The sequence below is a fragment of the Agelaius phoeniceus genome, chromosome 21 (genome assembly GCF_051311805.1).
Source record: "Agelaius phoeniceus isolate bAgePho1 chromosome 21, bAgePho1.hap1, whole genome shotgun sequence".
NCBI lineage: Eukaryota > Metazoa > Chordata > Aves > Passeriformes > Icteridae > Agelaius > Agelaius phoeniceus.
Genome location: NC_135285.1, coordinates 1,354,323 through 1,373,107, shown reverse-complemented (window position 1 = coordinate 1,373,107; position 18,785 = coordinate 1,354,323). Strand labels below are relative to the sequence as shown.

Here is an 18,785-nt window from a genome sequence, read left to right as displayed (position 1 = left end):
TACATGTTCCAATAATTGTTTAGCACATCTCCTCCTTGGATCTGTTTTTTTAGAGTATATGTATTTTTTGGTTGTGGTTTTAGTCTATTTTTATTACTTCTAGCTTTTGGGCCTTGGTCCACACTGTGACACTCCATGGTGAGTGCTGATAGTTGGCACATCTGTAGTAGGTGTCTTCTTCATATGTTCATGGATGTTATCTAAGTAGGCATTTTAATACAAGTATAGCTATTTCAATACTATGTCTAAGCTTAATTAACAGCAGATATAAAAACTATATAACAAAGTTACTTTAACACTATTCATATAAAATCCATTTTAATATTTGTGAAAAGCCAGTATTATAATATGTATCTATAACAACATCATCACAGAAAACCTGGCTAAAGCTCCTGAGGAAACACAGCTGGGATGTGCTGCTGGTCCTCTGTGACCTGCTCTGCCAGTCAGCCTGGAGAGGTCCTGGGGCAGGGAAGAGCAGGGCCCAGCTCAGGAGAAGCAGGAGCAGCAGGACTTGTGGTGTGCCAGCCTTTTCTGAGGGGAAAAGCACAGGGTGAGGGGCTCCAATGGGCTCCACAGGGAAAATGCTCCCTGATGGTCCTGCTGGGAGTGATGGGAGAGGGGCTGGCACTGCCATGGGAGCAGTGGGGGTTTCTCTGTGTGCAGGGGTGAGGGATGGGCTCCAGCCAGGCCCAGCTGCTCCTGCTGCCAGGATCCAGCACCCCTCCCCTCCTGGGAATGAGCATTTGGAGGGGCAGCCCTGGATGAGCACAGGGAAGGTTTTGGGAACACACAGGGGCTCCTCACCTGCGAGGGCCACAGCAGCACTCCCAGTGGTGCTGGGCTCCAGCAGCCTCTGTGTCACAGTGTCCTGGTGTCCCTGTAGGGATTTTCCAGCCCAAATCCTGCAAAATGCATTAAAACTGAAGCTGGCAGTGGAGGCAGAGCTGTGACCCCACAAAAGGCAGCTGGAATAGACACCCAGCAAAGGGCTCCAGGCCAGTTCTTCCTGGGTTTCACATGGCCCAGGGAGTGACTCAAGAGGCACCTGAGTCCCTCAGTGGGTCACAGCTCTTATCTGGACATTTGGGCTGCTGCCTGCAGCCGGAGAATTGTTTTCCTCCAGGGAACAGGGTGTTTCCAGCCCTGTGCAGAGCCTGTTCCCATCCAGCAGCTCAGGCTGCTGAAATGAAGCAGAGCTTGTGCTGACACCACTGCAGCCATGCCCAGGCTGCAGGCCTGAGCTCCTGGCACAGATAATGTCATTAGGAGGGTCAGGGAAGCAGCAGCCCCACGGTGCTGCCAAGGGCAGAGCTGCTGTGAAGGGGCCAGCCAGCTCCTGGAGATGGGATGTTCTGCTCTGGAGAAGGGATTTTCTGCTCTGGAGAAGGAATATTCTGCTCTGGAGATGGGATGTTCTGCTCTGGAGATGGGATGTTCTGCTCTGAAGATGGGATGTTCTGCCCTAGAGATGGGATGTCCTGCTCCAGAGCTGAGGTGACCCTGTCCTGGGGCAGTTCCATGTCCTCCTGTGGGGCTGGTGTATGCCTGGAGCTGGGGACACACCAGGGCCAGGGCAAATCCTCAGGAATGCCTTTTGTTTGGGTGCAGGGAAGGCTGGGCCTGCAGGGATCAGCCTGGGGGAGCAGCTGGAGTCTGACACATCTCCTGGGTTGTCTGGCAGCAAGCTGAGGAGCTCCTCTGGGTTGCTCCATCATTTAGCAGGAGGAGGATGGCAGAGTTGGTGATTGTGCTGTCCCCAGCACCATCTCCTTTCACAAAGCTGTGGAAGTGGAAGTTCCCTGGCTGGGTGTCCTTGGTGTCCCCATGCTGGGCAGTTTGTCCTCAGCCCAAAGGAACAGGATGAGCTCCTCCCCCTGCCCCATCCTGCTGCTTCCCATTGCTCTGGGATTTGGCTCCATCCCCTTGGAGAGGCAGTGCTCCAGCTGCTGGCACTGGTGGAGGCTGGGATAGACAGCAGGATGACCCAGGACCAGCAGGACCAGCCAGGACTTGGGGCAAGAAGCTGGGAATGAGATGCAGGAACAGGAGTTTCTCTGTGAGTCCTCCTGGGAGTGAAGTGCCCCCAGGGATAGGATGGAGAGACCCATCCCTGATTCCCAGGATGGCTCTGTGGGTGCTGCAGGAGCTGTGCAGCCCTGGGATGCTCCCACAGGCTGCAGGTGCCAGGGCAGGTTGGGCAGCAGAGCCTGCAGTGGCCTCTGAATGCAGCAAACCCTTTCCAAAGGAGGAACCCTGGGAGGATCCCTGCCAGGGCACTGAGTCCCTGCAGGGCCATGCCCGGCCCTGGCAGATGCCACATACATCACCCAGGTCACAGCCTGGTACTGGGGACAACAACAAACACTCATTCAGTGCTGTCCCTCAGCCAGTTCCTCTGCCAGTGGCTCCACTTGCAGAAATGCAGCTGCAGCTTCGCTCTGATCCTGGTTTTTCTTCCCTGCAGGTTCAGAAGATCGCAAGTTCTGCATCCTTTACCTGGCAGAGGTGAGTGCTGCTGATTTCCACTTTAACCTTCCAGTGAGAATGGCCAGGTACTGACAGCTCTGATCCTTTCTTCTGGGGCAAGGAGCACAGAAAAAATTGATTTTAACTTCTCTTCAAATGAATTTGCCAGAAGCCTGGAAAAGAAAAGTAATGGCTGTAGAATATGTGAATAAGAAGCTGCTAAAAGGAGCTTGGGCAGCACTAGAACAGGTTTCTTTTCCCCTTCTCCCTATGGATTTTCCTTGAGGCATCTCACTTTTGTTTTCTCTTAGGATTCTTACCCCTGGGGGCAGATTTCTTTGCCAAATGTTTTGTCATTATTTTTAGGCACTTTGCTTTTCTTGTCTTCAAACATCCAGGTTTGGAGCCCTCAAATAAAATAAGGAAGCCCAGTCTGAAAGCAGAATCATAGCTGTAAACCCACATGTAGCTGAGTGCTCTAAGCAGCTTTGCAGTCACCCAGACTTTGGCACAGTCCCTTTTGTCAAGTCAAGGACTCTGCAGAGTTGGTTCACACTGGACCTCCCTAACACTGAAGGCCGTGGGGTTTTTTTGCTTTTGCAGAGACTTTGCTGTGTTCCTGCTTTCAAGGCCTTGCACTCTCTGAGGTGGAAAGGTGGGTCTGGGAAAGCTCCCCAGGGCACAGAGGAGAAAGGCAAACACTGCTCAGCAGCACTGTGCAATAATGAGCCATTGTGAAGGCTGGGTGCAAATGCTCAGTGTGGAAGTTGTTCACCTTGAGAGGCTGGAGCTGGGCCAGGGCACGACTCACTGCAGAGTCCTGCACTCCCCTCCTGTTCCTTCCCTCCTGCTCCTTCCTTGTCTGCTGTGTGCTCTGTGGCTGGGCAGGAGCTGAGCCTCCCCTGCCTTTGCTCAGTGTGTGTCCCAGGGAGGGCAATGTCACCCTGGGCTGGTGACAGCTGGGCTGTGACTCAGCCAGGCTGTGCTGGGTGCTTGGATGAGGCTCTCCAGCATTTTCTCAGGCACTTGGAAAAATGCACTCAGAGTCTGATATTTGGTTTGGAAGCTTAGTGCCCCTAAGTAGAAGTGACCAAAACAGAGCTGGCTGTGTTTCATGAGATCCTGAGATGTGAAGAGTGTCATTGTCAGGCTGTAATGAAGGGCTGGGCTTTCTTCTGAGGGGCCTAATTGGCTGTGAGAGCTCTGGTGATGGAGATCCCTGGCATCTGCTGTGGCTGGAGTGGAGCACTTGGATAGAAAATGTGAGATTTTTGCTTTCCCACCTCCTGTTCCCCCACAGACTTGAGCAGTTCTGGACTGGCCACGCTGTGGGACTCTGCAAACCCTGGCTGCTCCTCCTGGGCTGTTTTGGGGCAGTCACAAGGGCAGTGGAGCTTCCCAGCAGCTCTGCCATGTGCTGGACCCCAGGGGTGGGTGATCCCCCCCTGCACTGCCAGCCCAGCTTTGAGGTGACACTGGGCACCCCTGGCTTGGGGACAGCACCTTGCCAAGCAGGACATGCCCTGTGCCACCCTTCCCTGCCAGCCCCACGGCTGTAAGAGCTGAAATGAGGGATGTGGGACTCCAGGGGCTCTCCAAAATGCAGTTTATTGTATACAAAATGCAGTTTGTTGTATCCAAAATGCAGTTTATTGTATACAAAATGCAGTTTATTGTATCCAAGATGTCACAGCAGTCCAGGGTCATGGGTGACAGAGCTGTGCCCACAGCTGTCAGCTCCAGCTGCAGGCAGGCCTGGAGACCCTTTGGGTTTGGTTACAATGAATTCTATACTTTTCTTTTGGTTACAATGCATTATAGACTTTTCTTTGCTGAGCATCTTCATACAGCAGAACCAATCTATACCTTAACTATTATCTCTAGCCTATCATAACTACTGTAATTACCATATTCATGTTACTGTTCTCCAATCACTCAAAGTTAGTGCATTACAGTTTAAGCTAGGAGTTGTTTTTCACTTTTCTTGCAGTGGAAAATTCTGACACCTTTTTTCTACCTGCCCCATTTGCTGCCTTGTTTGCCTGTGCTCTCTTTCTGCTTGGTACAAACATCTTCTTGTTTGGGGTGGGTTTATCCTTTGCTCTAAGCCATAAAACCCCTTCTAACTAACACACCCTTTGCCTCCTTGGTTATCCAGTGAGACTGGCTCAGCAATTCTTTTCTTCTATACCAAAACTTGCTTCCATCTCTATTCCTTCTTCAGATTCTACATTCAAAAATCTTTCTGCCAAGCACACACACCTGTGAGACTTTCTTGTCAAACTTTCATCCTTCCTAACACATGGCTGCTGCTCTGTCCTGACTCCAGGGTGGAGGGGACAGGAACCTGCCAGCTGTGGGTGCCCTGGGGCTCTCCAGCAGTGGGAAATTGGGGTTGGAAAGGGGAACAGAGGGGGGATGTGTCTGTGAGTCAGCAGTGAGCCAGGGCAGGATGGGGCTCTCCCAGCAGACTTCTCTCAGACTTCTTTTCTGGGAAACAGTGACCTGCAGGTCACTTCCCCAGGAGCCACAGGGAGGGGGTGACAGGGGCTGGGCATGGAGCAGGAGAGCAGGAGCCTCCCAGATGTGCAGCACAGGGGTTGTGCCCTTGGCCCCAGGTGGAGAGTGAAAGGATGGGATGTTCTGGGAGCCAGCCTGGGAGCATTCCAGCATCTGGTTCTGGCAGGGAAGCCAGGAAGAGCATCTCCTTCAGGTTGTCTCTCTTTTCTTCTTTGCATTCACATTTTGGGAGCAGATCTTTGCTTACAGGCCTGTGGGGGTGTCAGCAGGAGGCTGGGAGGGGACAGTCCCCTCTGAGGTGTCCCTGCAGGGTGGCTCTCACAGAAACACTGCAGGGGGACAGTGGGGAGGCTGTGGGTGCCTCTCTGGCCTGGTGGGAGGCTGGGTTTGTGTGATAAGGTGATGTTTACAGTGGGCCTGCTCTCAGATGAGGACTGGGCACTGGGAGGTGCCACTTGCAGCACACAGAGTCCCTGGGCCATCCCAGTGCAGCTCTCCCCATCACCTGACAGCTCTGGTGTCCAGTGAGTGCCACACTCTGCTTGTGGCACCTTCTTCTGCCCTGCTGAAAAGCTCAGCCTCCTTCCTGGCTGTGGGAACAGCCTCTGCAAGGATGGGCTCCCCTGAGGGGCTGGCTGTGCCCTGGGGACAGGGATTCCCTTTGAGAGGGGCTGGCTGTGCCCTGGGGACAGGGATTGCCCTGGAGAGGGGCTGGCTGTGCCCTGGGGACAGGGATTGCCCTTTGAGAGGGGCTGGCTGTGCCCTGGGGACAGGGATTCCCTTTGAGAGGGGCTGGCTGTGCCCTAGGGACATGTTCAGGTTCCTGAGGGGGGTCAGGACTGCCTGGCTGCCCAGCCCTGGCAGCTGGAAGGGCTGAGGATGGATAAGGGCAGGATGTGTGAGCTCTCATGGCTTTTTGGCCCCGTGTCACCCTGAGGGGCCTCTCCCCATCGTGACCTGCTCCATCCCTGGCTCTCTGTGTGCCCAGAGCCCTCTCCTGGCTCTGTCCCTGCTGCTGGTGGCTCAGGGGGGTTTGTGGCCGCTCTCAGCTGGGCTCCTGTCGCCGTGGGCTGGGCAGACACATCCATTGTGCTGCTCTGATGGGCTGGGAGGTTGGAGGAAGCTCTTGAGCTGCTGTTTGTTGCCCACAAATCATCTGCAATGAGCACTAATGTGTTTAGTGCTGCTGAGAGCTGAGAGGAGCCCACGGGGCCAGGCTGCCACTGCCTTTGCTGCAGGAAGAGCTCTCTGCTGAAGCCTTGAGCTGCAGCCTCCTGCTATTGCTCATCTTGAGGGTTTCTGAGTAAGGTTCTGACCCATAAGGTCACAAATTTGCATTTGGATCTGACACGTTACAAAATGAAAGTATGTTCTAATACCTGTGAGTTCCTTGATTTATTATAAACAAGACAGAAAATTCCAACCTTCAGGAAGTGTCACAAAAAAGCTACTGCTGGTCATCCTGTCTAATTGTGTGTAATAAATCACTGCACAGAGTTGGAACCCTGGGCACTCTGGCTGTTGGCAGGCAGAGCCAGCAGGAGCTGCAGAGCCTGCTGTGGGTTCCAGCACCAAGGGTGTTTGTTTTTTACAGCCTCTGCAAGGTGACAATTGCAGGGTTTGGAGATCCTGAGTGAACATGGACCCGGTTCTGGAGGGGCACTTGGCATCCTGGAAAGGCTGAATGTAGAATGGGATTGGAAAGGATGTGAAAGCAGAGGGAGGTTCTGCACTGAGCTGTTCCCTGTGGGGGTTTTGTTCCTTCTGGTGGCTGTGATAGTCCCAGCACAGACATGAGCCAGGATTTTGGAGGTGGAGGTGGTACCTTTAGATCTCAGGAATGCCTGAGTGTGTACCTGGGATCACAGAGTCCCAGAACAGCCAAGGCAGGGGCACCTGGGGCAGGTGTCACAGGAAGGTGTCCAGGTGGGTTTGGGATGTGTCCAGAGAGGGACACTCCACACCCTCCCTGGGCAGCTGTTCCAGAGCTCTGCCACCCTCATGGAGAAATGTTCTTCCTCATGTTGGGTGGAACTCCTGGTGTTTCAGTTTATGGCCATTACAGCTCCTCTAATTTTCTATTTGCCAGCTGAAATGTTAAAAACTCCTGGCAGTGCACTGAGACCTGGCCTGGGCATCTTTCCTTTCAGGATTTTAAATCCAAAGAGCACAGTTTGAAGCTGAACAGCCCCTGCCTGTGACAGCCTCTGGCTGATTTGAGCACTGCAATAGGTGGAGCTGGCACAGGGTGCCCAGAGCAGCTGGGGCTGCCCCTGGATCCCTGGCAGTGCCCAAGTGTTGGACAGGGCTGGGAGCAGCCTGGGACAGTGGGAGGTGTCCCTGCCATGGCAGGGGTGGGATGGGATGAGCTTTAAGGTCCCTTCCAACCCAAACCAGTCTGGGATTCTGGGATTCAGTGTGGACCCACATTTCTGCACCCCACAGGATTTGGGGTGTGGGAGTTTGCATTTTGCCCATTCCCCATTCCCTGCAGGACACACTTACCTCATGGGATGTGTACAAGCTGTCAGCAGGGAATGTTTGCTGCCTGCTGGGAATGGGCAGCCTCAGAGGGAGCTGTGTGGAGCTGTGAGTGTGCTCCAGGGCTGCATTCACACCCTTCCCTGCTCCGGAAATATCCTGCTGAGAGGAAACTGCAGGTCAGGGGTTTAATGCATTGTTACAAGTGTTTGATTCCAGCCCAACATATTCAGACCAAATCGACTTAAAACCAAACAGCTCAGTAAGTTTTTCCTTTGAAAAGCACTGGCAAATTTGATCTTTTTTTTTTTCCCTCTGGAAGTTTTCATCTGCAGACACAGGAGTTTGTCTTGGGAAACAGAAAATCCTTCCAGCAGCAGCTCCTTGTGCTGCTGTGGTGAGCACTGGTCCAGAGCTGAGCAAATTGATGCTGTGACTCTGTGCCTGAGCTGGCTTTGCCTTGGACATGCCCATGCTGCATGGAGGAGCCTCTGGACAAGTGCCAGGGAAATGCCACTGTCCCCCACCTTGCCCCATCAGAGAATCCCAGACTGGTTTGGCTTGGGAGGGACTTTAAAGATCATCTTGTCCCAGCCCTGCCATGGCCAGGGATGGCACTCACTGGACAGAGCCCTGGACACTGCCAGGGATGGGGCAGCTGCTCTGGCAGCCTGGCTCTGTGTGGGCACATCCCTGCTCCTGTTCCCACCCTCAGCTGTGCCAAGGGGATGCTTTGCACAAATGGATCACAGAATGCTGTAACCTGTGTAATGTGCCTTATTCCATCCATGGCCCAGCTCATTCCACAGCAGCATTCATTTCCCAAGGTGTTCTCTGCTCACTGGGTGCCCTTTGGGATGTGGCATTGTCCCAAAGGGAGGAGCCAGGGAGAGCCCAAGTTCTGTCTCCAAAGAGCAAACCTGAATGCTGGGAAAAGCAATTTACTGATGGCACAGAGGACAAGTCTCAGGGACACTCTGGCAGGTTTTAAACACCTGGGTAATTCTGGAGCTGGCTGTTCTGGACACGTCATCAGCAGAGTTTGCAAGGAACATTTTGGGCAGTGTCTGGGCAGACCTAGAGGGCACTTGGGCAGATGGTTTGGTGATAGGGAGAGGGCAAAAGGGCTGGGCTGGGGGTGACATCAAAGCTACATGCCCAAGTGAACAGCTGAGGGGAATTTGTTCAGTGAGAAGGGAGTGGAGATGAGCCTTGGTGTGGGAAATGGGCTGTGTGCTCTGCTGGAATTGTATCTCAGTTTCCTCTCATTCACAAGAGGACAGGAGAAGGTGCTTGTTAGGTTTGTGGCTGTAATTTGTGTGATGGGCTTGTCCTGCACAGGGGAAGGGTCCCCTGGCCTGTGGGGAGGCACTGCAGGCAGAGCTCAGGCCCTGGGATCAGTCCAGGACTTGGGGCAGAGGCAGCCTGGAGACTTCTTGCTCTCACCACTTTTGTGACATGAGATATTGTGAGAGAACAGAACTGTGCACCTCTGTTCCCATCTGTTCAGGGGAAGGGGGGACTCCCTGTGCTCCATTCTGCTGCTGGTGGCCAGGAGATGTTACCCAATGAAAAATCCTTTCCTGCTCTCTGGCATTGCCTTTGTTTTCTCCATGGCTCATTTCTGGGATGCTGGAGAGGTTCCCCAAGCCTTGAGTCACCTCTGAGAGCTGGACACTGAGTCCCTCTGCCATGTCACACTCACAGCAGCAGCTTAACTCTTTCCTGAGCTGAGCTTTCCATTTTCCCCCCTCCAAAGGCCCTCAGGTCCCAGCCCCTGCATTTCTCTGGGTGGTGCTGAGCAGTGCAAGCTGCAGCTGCAGGGAGGCAAGGTGAGAGCAATGCCAGCCTTTGGAGAAGCCCCTCTGGGGGATGCTGTGACATGAGCCCATGTGCAGATTGCCCCAGATGCTGAGGCTCTCCAGAACTGCCCAGCCCAGCATGGCCATGGCAGCCCCAGGTTCCAGTGGCAATGTCCCCCTGGCCCTGCTGTCTCCTGGGATGTCCCTGGAGCTGCAACACCCATGGCAGTGGCTCTGGAGCTGGTGGCCAGGCTGCTGCTCTGTGCAGACAGACCCTGAGCTTCACCTCCTCTGCCCAGGGGCTTTCCCTGGGTCAGATGTTGGGTGACACCATGGCAGAGCCCCAGGCTGGCACAACCCAGAGCCTGGGCACAGGGCAGCTCCTGGGCACTGCCAGCTCCCAGCTCAGGGCTCCTCAGCAGAGCAGGGAGTGCTCATGTCCCAGCTGGAGGAGCAGATAAACAGGGACACTCTGCTCTCCTGGTTTTGTGCATCGTCACACAACTCAGCCTGACCCTGAGTGTTGAGATAACAAAAAAACATGAGTTTTTCCCCCCCCAACTTTAATTTTGGGGTCACATTTCCCAGGTGTTGGCAAAAAGAAGAGTTGATATGGTGCAGTTACAGTGCTAGAGAGATTTTTAAAATGCCCAGGCAGCACGGGGTGGTGATTTCAGAGGGCTCTGGGACTGTTTGCTCTCTGCCCATGGGGCTGTGCCAGGGAAGAGGCATGGAAAGCTCTGGGAGAGCTCTGGGGCTGTGCTGGCCCTGGGTGGGTGAGCTTGGTGCTGCTGGGGCCACTCAGCTCTGAGCTGTTGTCCTCTTCCCTGCAGAGCAGGAAGGTGCTGGCCCTGCTCTCGGTTTGCTGTGTTTGCAGTGGGGGCTCCATGCCTGGCTCCTCTCAGGGATTCCTGGGAAGGCTTTTACCTGATGAGACATGTAAAGACAACTGCCTGGCCTGGAAAACAGCCCTGTGTCCTCACTGGCTGCTCCAGAGGGGGTGGAAAAGGTTCTTCAGGCTGATTTTCCTCCTGGAGGTTTAACAGAGAACCACAGAATAACAGAATGGTCTGGGCTGGACCTTAGAGCTCATCTTGCTCCAGCCCTGCCATGGCCAGGATGCCTCTCCCTGGATCAGGTTGTTCAGGGTCCTGTCCATCCTGGCCTTGGACACTTCCAGGGATGTGGCATCCACACCCTCTGGGCATCCCCCAGGCTGTGCCATCATCAGTGCTCCCAGAAACAGGACCCAGAGCAGAGCCATGCAGGGATTTCTGTGTCCTGCCAGTGTTATCTCCATGCACATCCTCCCTGGCACCTTCTGAGCATCCCAGCTCTAGCAGGCCCCTGCTGTTAGTGCCAGGGTTTGTTTTTTGGGCATCACCAGTGTGCCCAGCAGTCCTAAACCCACAGGAAGAGCCCTGGTCCCCCCCAGTCCCCCAGCAGGGAGCAAACAGAACTTTCTCAGCAGCCCTTGGCTGGTGGAGCATGAAGTCAGCAGGCAGCAGTGCCCTGTTTTGTGCACAGGATATTCCCAGGGCTGGCTGTTTCTCCCTGGGAAGGTTTGCTCTGTGATTTGGAGCCATTGTAGTCTGGAGCAGTTTCCGAGGTACTTCCCCTCTGGGATCTCTGCTGCCCTTGGCCAGGGCCCAACCCCTGAGCCTTGGAGGCCAGGGGCTGCCAGGGCTGGGCTGGGAGCCTGTCCCCAAACCACCCTGCCACCAGCCCTGGGGACAGAGCCTGGGGAAGGAGCACCAGTGCATCCCTGCATCTGTGGGAGGAGGGTGCCCAGAGCAGCTGGGGCTGCCCCTGGATCCCTGGCAGTGCCCAAGGCCAGGCTGGACAGGGCTGGGAGCAGCCTGGGACAGTGGGAGGTGTCCCTGCCACGGCAGGGGTGGCACTGGATGGGCTTTAGGGTCCCTTGCACCTCAAAGCAGTCTGGGATTGTGTGACATGACCCCTCCCTCCCAGCCTGGGAATGTGTCCCTCACACAGCCAGGAGAGTCAGTGGTGAGAGAACAGCCCTGGGCTCTGCTGGGCACTGAGCTCAGGGCACCAGAGGTGTCAGACTGAGTCTGGCTTCTCATTCCTGTGGTGTCTCAGCTTTGCAGTGTCACACAGAGCCCCAGGGGACCCTGCACAGAGGGGTGTCTGTATTCAGGGGCTCGGTGTGTGGGGTCTGGGGGCTCCTGCCACTCTCTGGGGGCTCCTCTCATGATTTCTGGGCTACAGAGTGCACAGTCCCTCCTTGTGTGCTGTCTGCTGGGGTAGGCAGGAGCTCTGCATGGCCAGACCTGTCCCTGGCTGCCGTGGGGTTGGGTTCCAGCCTGGGGGAGCTGTTCCCATGGAGCAGGAGGAACTTTTCCTGCACATCATCCTTGGCTGTGGCAGGGCCTGTCTGGGGCTGGTGCTGGCTTGGGCCATTCTCTGCAATACCTGCTGTGTTCTCCTGCCCTCCCTGGGCAGTGTGGGGTGCTGGGACTGCCCTGGCTCAGCAGTGGCTCCTGAGCACACAGCACCTGCAATAACATGTTTGTCTCTGGGGGCAGTGGCAGAAAGCCACTGGCAGCCACTTCAGTCACTGCCTTTATCTGGTGGCAAAGGCCCCCTTCACACCATCTGCATCCTCCTTTCCCAGCCCTGGAGATCAACCCCTGTTTTCTCTCTGTAAATATTGGCAGGCCAGCAGCAGCCTCCCTGAAGGAAAACAATCAGGGGAGGCTGTTCCCAGCTCACAGGGCAGCGTGGGCAGGCACAGCTCCCTGACCCCTCCCCAGCCTCCCCTGGGTGGGCAGCTCCCTGCCCAGCATGGACCAGGCTCCAGGGACACCTGCCACGAGTTTTATCCCAAATAACACCCAACCCTTCACCTGGCTGCATCCCAAAGGGCTTTGCCTGGTTTGGAGGCAGCTGTGGGTGCTCAGCCCCTGCAGGTTGGGCTTTCCCCAGTCCAGGTGAAAGTTTTTGGGAGGGCAGGTTAATGTGAGAGGGAAAACCAGAGCTCTTTCTTTGGGAAATGAAAATTGGAGAGGTTAAATGTCACTGTGGTGATAATAAAACATGTACATGTTGGATAAATGCAATTTTGGCTGTTCATGTGCCCCCTCAGCCTTGCCCACAATGGCTGGCACACACTTTGGGCTGGTTGCCCTTCCCTGAGTTCTGGAGCAGAGGGAAATGTGCTCTCCTGGCTGTGCCACTCCTGGGTGGCCGAGGCTGGGGAGCCTGCAGCAGCTCAGGGGGAGCAGGGGGCACTTTGCTCTCAGCAGCCAGCAGGAGCTGAGCATGGCTGAGTGCTAAATTCAATCAAAGAGATGGGCTGTAATTGAATCAGGGAGGGGCTCAGGGCAGGGCTAGGTGAGCCCTGTGTCTGTCACAGCCAGGGGACAGAGATGTCCTTGGAACTGCTTTCAGCCTCGCTCCAGCAGAGCCACAGGAGCTTGGCAGGGCTGGGAGTGTGCAGCAATTCCAGCCTCAGGGTGGGCTCCTCACAGCTCCCCACGGCTTTGGGGCTCTGCTGAGCTCCTGCTTTGTTCTCTTCTCACCACAAGTGTGGGGCAGGGAAGTGCCAGCCTGGATTCCATCCCAGCAAATGGTGCCCATCCTCCCCTCTAAAGTGGGAATGACTTCCTAGGGATGAGTGGGTGTCACAGTGGTGCAGCCTGGTGACCTGCTGGTGTGGGACTGGGACAGACTGGGACATGCAGGATGGGAAAAACTCACTGTGACACTCCAGGGATGCTCTGAGCATCACTGCCACCCAGGATCTGGGGGCAAGGGGGAGCCCCACCACTTCCTGTCCCTGAATCCCAAACCTCTGCTCAGTCTGATTGTGCTCAGGAAGCCTGAGAAGGAATTTTCAGTGTTGAAGCCTGGAGGAATAAGTGTGGGGATGTCCAGGCATAAGAAAGCTCAAACTTTCTCCTTCATGGAAGTCTCCTTGCAGGGGCAAAGGACTGAGCCAGAGCCCTCTTTCCCAGGAGGTGATGTGGGAGCTTGGTTTATTTACCACTTCAGGGGAGTTTGGATGGAACATGAATGAATTCCCATCCAATGCAAACACTGATTTAAATGGTGTGACTAAAGAGCATTTCCCCTTCTGGCTGTGTTATGTCTCTGGAGTCACAAAGCTGCAGGTTCTCTCTGACCTTTCTGGGAAAAACCAGCTACTGGGGACCTGCCCTTCTGGAAGGAAATTCTGGGGGGAAAGAAAAGGTCTTTTTTATGGCCCTTAGTGAACGACTCTTTTTCCTTTATTTTCAGTCTGTCCTGAAGTTGTCCTTTGATTTTTTTTCTCTTCCCCTCTGGATGATCCAACCTTGGGCATTTCTGGACTCTTTATAAAGTGAAACGTGCAAAATCCCAGCAGGCAGCAGATGTTATAATGCTTAACTTTTAGTATGAGAGATAAGCAGATGAAGGGCTGGGAGACAGCTGCTGAGGGGACTTGGTCAGAAAGTTCCTTAAGTGAGTGAGATTTGGCCCAAAGAAAACCTGTCCAAGAGGAACAGAAGATATGTGCAGGGAAGGGCACAAGAGGAGGTGGGCTCAGCTGGGATGACTTCTCATAATTTCTCTCAATCCTTCCTTGCTGCATATGGCTAACAGATAATGTATGACCAGAGCTGGAGCTTCATCCCCACATTCATCCTGGTGAGGAACAGGACAGGGAGGCTGGAGTTCATCCCCAGATTCATCCTGGTGTCCAGTGAGGAGCAGGATGGGGGGCTGCTCTGGAGTTTATCACCAAATTCTGATCCTGGTGTTCAAGGAGGAGCAGGATGGGGAGGATGCTGTGAAGTTTACCCCCAAATTCATCCTAATGTTAAATGAGGAATAGGATGGGGGGCTGCTCTGGATTTTATCCCCAAATTCACCCTGGTGTTCAGTGAGGAACAGGACAGGGAGGCTGGAGTTTATCCCCAAATTCACCCTGGTGTTCAGTGAGGAGCAGGACAGTGAGGCTGCTCTGGATTTTATCCCCAAATTCACCCTGGTGTTCAGTGAGGAGCAGGACAGTGAGGCTGCTCTGGAGTTTATCTCCAAATTCACCCTGGTGTTCAGTGAGGAGCAGGACAGTGAGGCTGCTCTGGAGTTTATCCCCAAATTCACCCTGGTGTTCAGTGAGGAGCAGGACAGTGAGGCTGCTCTGGAGTTTATCTCCAAATTCATCCTGGTGTTCAGTGAGGAGCAGGACAGTGAGGCTGCTCTGGAGCTTCCCTGAACTCTTCCTCCCAGCCCCACCCAGCCCAAAGGCTCTTGTTCTCACCAGTTCATGCTCTGGTGCCTCATTAATGTTTGCATATGGCAAAGAGCAGTTTCCACCCTCGGTTTCCCCTGCAGTGGCACAGGGTGCAGGACAGCCTGTGCTCTGCCTGTGCTGCTCCACTCCTGCTCATGGAAGCTCCCCTGCAGCACTCTCCCTGTCCCTGGAGGGAGCTGATCTCCAGTCCCTTTGTCTCACCTGTGCCCAGGGTGCAGGACAGGGCTGAGAGCTGTCCCCTGCTCTGCTGTGCTGTGTGGGGACAGAGGAGTTTGCAGGGCCTGTGACACACAGCTAATGACCTTCTCCCTGCCTGTGTTTCCTTTACGTCAGAAGTCAGAGTGCTTATTAAGTTTGGAGGCTTACTCCCAGGAGCAGAAGAAGAGGATCTGCTGGTGTCTGGCTGAGAACATCACCAAGCAGCAACATCCGGCAGCGGCTCCTACGGAGAGCAAGGTAAGAGAGCCACAGGAGCTGGGGATTCCTGCCTGGAGCACGACAGGCTCTGCCTCTGGGGGGCTTTGCTCAGGGATGCTCCTGCCAGGAGGGTGTGCAGGAGGCTCTTTGATTGCCAGGTGAGCAGGGAGTTTGTGTTCAGGCACTGCTGTGTCTGCAGCTTCCTGCCCTGCCTGGGGAGCAGTGACTGCATTTGCATCTGCTGGCTGGAGCTGAGGCAGGCTGGGCTGACACCTCCTAGCATCTGTATTTGGATATTTGGACAGCTGAGGCTCCACAACCCCGTGGCCAGCCTGCTCTGAGAGCTTGCCTCTGGGGCAGGATGGAGAGCAGAGGGAGAGGTTCAAGCTGGGATCTCTGGGTGCTGAGGTGATGGGAGTAGTGGGGCAGAGAGTTGCCCCTTCTGTGGACTTGGGTGGGCTCAGATGTTTGATCCTGACCCCACAGATGTGCACAAAGCACAGAGGGCTCGTTTGGGCAGTGCTGTTTTTCATGCCCAGCAAGGCAGCCCCAGCACTTTTCCCACACTGAGGAGCTCCAGCCTGGCCCGGGAGCGCTGTCTCAGCAGCTCTGGCAGAGAAATGTGTGTGAGCAGAGCTCTGAGGCTCTGCCTGCCCTCTGTGGGTGCACTGAACACCCTCACCCACCTCCTCTGGGGCTGGGGCTGCCCCACGGAGCTGTGTGGGACTGTGGCACTCTCTGCTGGGTCGTGTTGTGTCCCGGGGGCTGGGTTTGGATTGCTGGAGAGTGACAGTGCTCTGGGAGAAGATAAACCCCTGGAGAGTGACAGTGCTCTGGGAGAGGAGAAACCCCTGGAGAGTGGCACTGCTCTGGGAGAGGAGAAACCCCTGTGTGGGTGTTTGAGGAGCTTTAAGTGCTGCAGATGGGGATTTTGGGGGTAAAACGCCCGGATCCCTCCCTTGGCTGGTGCAGGGTGGTGGAGCAGCTCCTGCCCCATGTTCCTGTTCCCGTGTGGGGCCCTGTCCCCATGTTGGTGGCTGTCCCCTGCTGTCCCCGTGTGGGTGGCTGTCCCTGTGTTGGTGGCTCTCCCCGTGTTGGTGGCTGTCCCCGTGTGGGTCCCTGTCCCCGTGTTGGTGGCTCTCCCCTGCTGTCCCTGTGTGGGTCCCTGTCCCCGTGTTGGTGGCTGTCCCCTGCTGTCCTCGTGTGGGTGGCTGTCCCCGTGTGGGTCCCTGTCCCTGTGTTGGTGGCTGTCCCCGTGTTGGTGGCTGTCCCCGTGTGAGTCCCTGTCCCCGTGTTGGTGGCTGTCCCCTGCTGGCCCAGGGCAGGTGGCTGTCCCTGTGTTGGTGGCTGTCCCCATGTTGGTGGCTGTCCCCATGTGGGTCCCTGTCCCCGTGTTGGTGCCTGTCCCCGTGTGGGTCCCTGTCCCTGTGTTGGTGGCTGTCCCCGTGTGGGTCCCTGTCCCTGTGTTGGTGGCTCTCCCCTGCTGTCCCCGTCTGGGTCCCTGTCCCCGTGTTGGTGCCTGTCCCTGTGTTGGTGGCTGTCCCCGTGTTGGTGCCTGTCCCCGTGTGGGGCCCTGTCCCCGTGTTGGTGGCTGTCCCCGTGTGGGTCCCTGTCCCTGTGTGGGTCCCTGTCCCTGTGTTGGTGGCTCTCCCCTGCTGTCCCCGTGTGGGTCCCTGTCCCCGTGTGGGTCCCCGTCCCCGTGTTGGTGGCTGTCCCCGTGTTGGTGGCTCTCCCCTGCTGTCCCCGTGTGGGTCCCTGTCCCTGTGTTGGTGCCTGTCCCCTGCCGGCCCAGGCCGGTGCCTCCTCCCTCAGCCGCGGCCCGGCCCGGCCCGGCCGGCGCTGCCCGGCCCCGCTGCCGGCGCTGCGGCTCCGCAGGCTCCCAAAGTGGGTCAGCACAAACAGCTCCGCAGGAGACACAGCCTCCGGATTCCTTTTCCTGCACGTTTCAGGCGGACTAAAATAGCAACAGCAGCGCACAAAGCCTGAGAACCTCGTTACCAACCCAGCCTCCCGCTCTGCGGGCGGCCCCGGGCCGCTGATGCACACAGGTGACAACAGCTCGGCCACCTCTGCTGGCCCTGGGGCACCCGGCTGGCACTGCCCGGGCACGGGGCCCTGCTGGCACCCACCGACCCTGGCTCTGTGCTGGGCTGGTGCGATCCTGCCACGGGCTGGGGACCATCCAGGGTGGAGCTGTGCAGGGACATTTCCAATCTGAGCATCTCACAGGGGCAGCTCGGTGGGGCTCCACCATGGCAGGAGCTCTGGGCTCCTGGGGCTTGCAGGGGATGGGGCTGTTTGCCCTCCCCAGCCCAGACTGTTCATGGCAGGCCGTGGAGCTGTGCTCACAGCAAAGCCTGGAGCATCTGCTCCCTGAGCTCTGGAAGGAGCCTGGCCACTGGGCAGGTGAAAAAGTGCTCCAGAGGACATCACATCTCTTTCAAAAGCTTTTCTGTGCCTCAGGAGCCAAGAGGGTGTTTGTTCTTTGGGTGCTGTGGAGAGCCACCATGGGCCCTCCAAAGTCGTGACTATATTGAGTTTATAGCAACACTGCCATCCCAGCAAGGTGTAAAGTACCCAGGATGCAATTTTAAAGCAAACCTGGTGTGAAATGCAAGAAGGAGCAGCAGGGAAGGAGCTCCCAAGGGGACAGGGAGGGTGCTTGGGGCAGGGTGGGCACACAGGGCTGGGCAGGAGCCTGACCTGGGAGAGCTGCAGCTGGGGCTGTGTCCAGGCTGGTTTGTCAGGACAGACCTCTCTGGGGATGCCAGAGCAGTGGGAGACAGGAGCTGGGAAAATCAGCTGCTTCTTGCAAGGAAGAACTGATCCATTAGCTTGGCTTACCAGTCATTTGATACTAGGGCTATTTAGGGAAAAAACCCAGTGTCTGTGCTCTGTGAACAGACAAATTAGGCTGGAAATATCAGCCTTGCCAGGAATCTGATTTGCAAAGCCTTCAAAACTGCTGCAGCTTAGCAAGAGGCAGCTCATTTTGCTGTGGCCACAGTCTGGCCAAGGGGATGTGGGCTTTGCTGTGGGGTGGGAATGAAGGGCCAGCACAGCCTTGGTGCCAGCAGAGCTGTGCCATGTGCCAGCTGTGTGATGGAGCCAGGAAAAGGGACACTGAACCGAGCACAGAGCAGCTCCTCGGGAGCCTCCATGGCTGCCAGCAGTGGAAACCTCCAAGCTGTGCAGAGATCAGACAGATTTGGGCTTTTGGGGTGGTGCCTCCTGTTTCTCAAGGCCCCCCTGAGCTCTGCCTGGGCAGGGCAGCACTAAGGGCAGCAAGGTCCCTGTGGCTCAGGGCAGGCTCTGCAGAGCTGTCACTGCCTCTGGCAGTGCCCCTGGCAGTGTCCCCAGGGAGGATGGTGTCAGGCCAGGAGGATGAGCCCTGCAGGGGCTGTGTTGGCACTGCTGCTTTCAGAGCTGGCTTTGGAGCAAAGCTGTTGGTTTCTGGGGGACTTGAGCAAATTGCAGCATCTGCTTCTGGAGATGGAGGAAGAGACAGCCATGAGGGATGCAGCTGTGATAGTCCAGCCCTGCTCCCAGTGGGCTTTTCCTGCCAGAGTCAGGGCAGGAGGAGCTCTGGGGACAGCGTGGCTGTTGTTGTGGCCCAGCTCCCTGTCCCCAGTGTCAGATGTCAGTGTCAGGGATGTGGTGCAAATGGGGCTCTGCTGCCACTGTAAGGCTTGGCTGAACTGCCCTGAGCTGCAAACCCACTCAGGCAGCTGAGCAGCTCCCAGCAATTACCCTGTGGGTGTTTTCTCCACCTGCAGAGCCTTCTCCCTCTCGTCCTTGTGCCCAGGTCTGCCCTGGGATGCTGCCCCCTGGCC

The 18,785-nt window shown here is 56.1% G+C and overlaps 1 protein-coding gene across 2 annotated transcripts in view; it reads left to right on the top strand.

The window, feature by feature from the left end:
* Positions 1–18,785, top strand: part of RGS3 (regulator of G protein signaling 3) — a 75,880-nt gene that overhangs the window by 33,616 nt on the left and 23,479 nt on the right. For both annotated transcript variants that reach the window (XM_054646202.2, XM_054646203.2), the window contains 2 exons: positions 2,468–2,508; positions 14,869–14,991. In XM_054646202.2, coding sequence (XP_054502177.2) covers positions 2,468–2,508; positions 14,869–14,991 — 164 coding nt within the window. The remainder of the gene's footprint in view (positions 1–2,467; positions 2,509–14,868; positions 14,992–18,785) is intronic.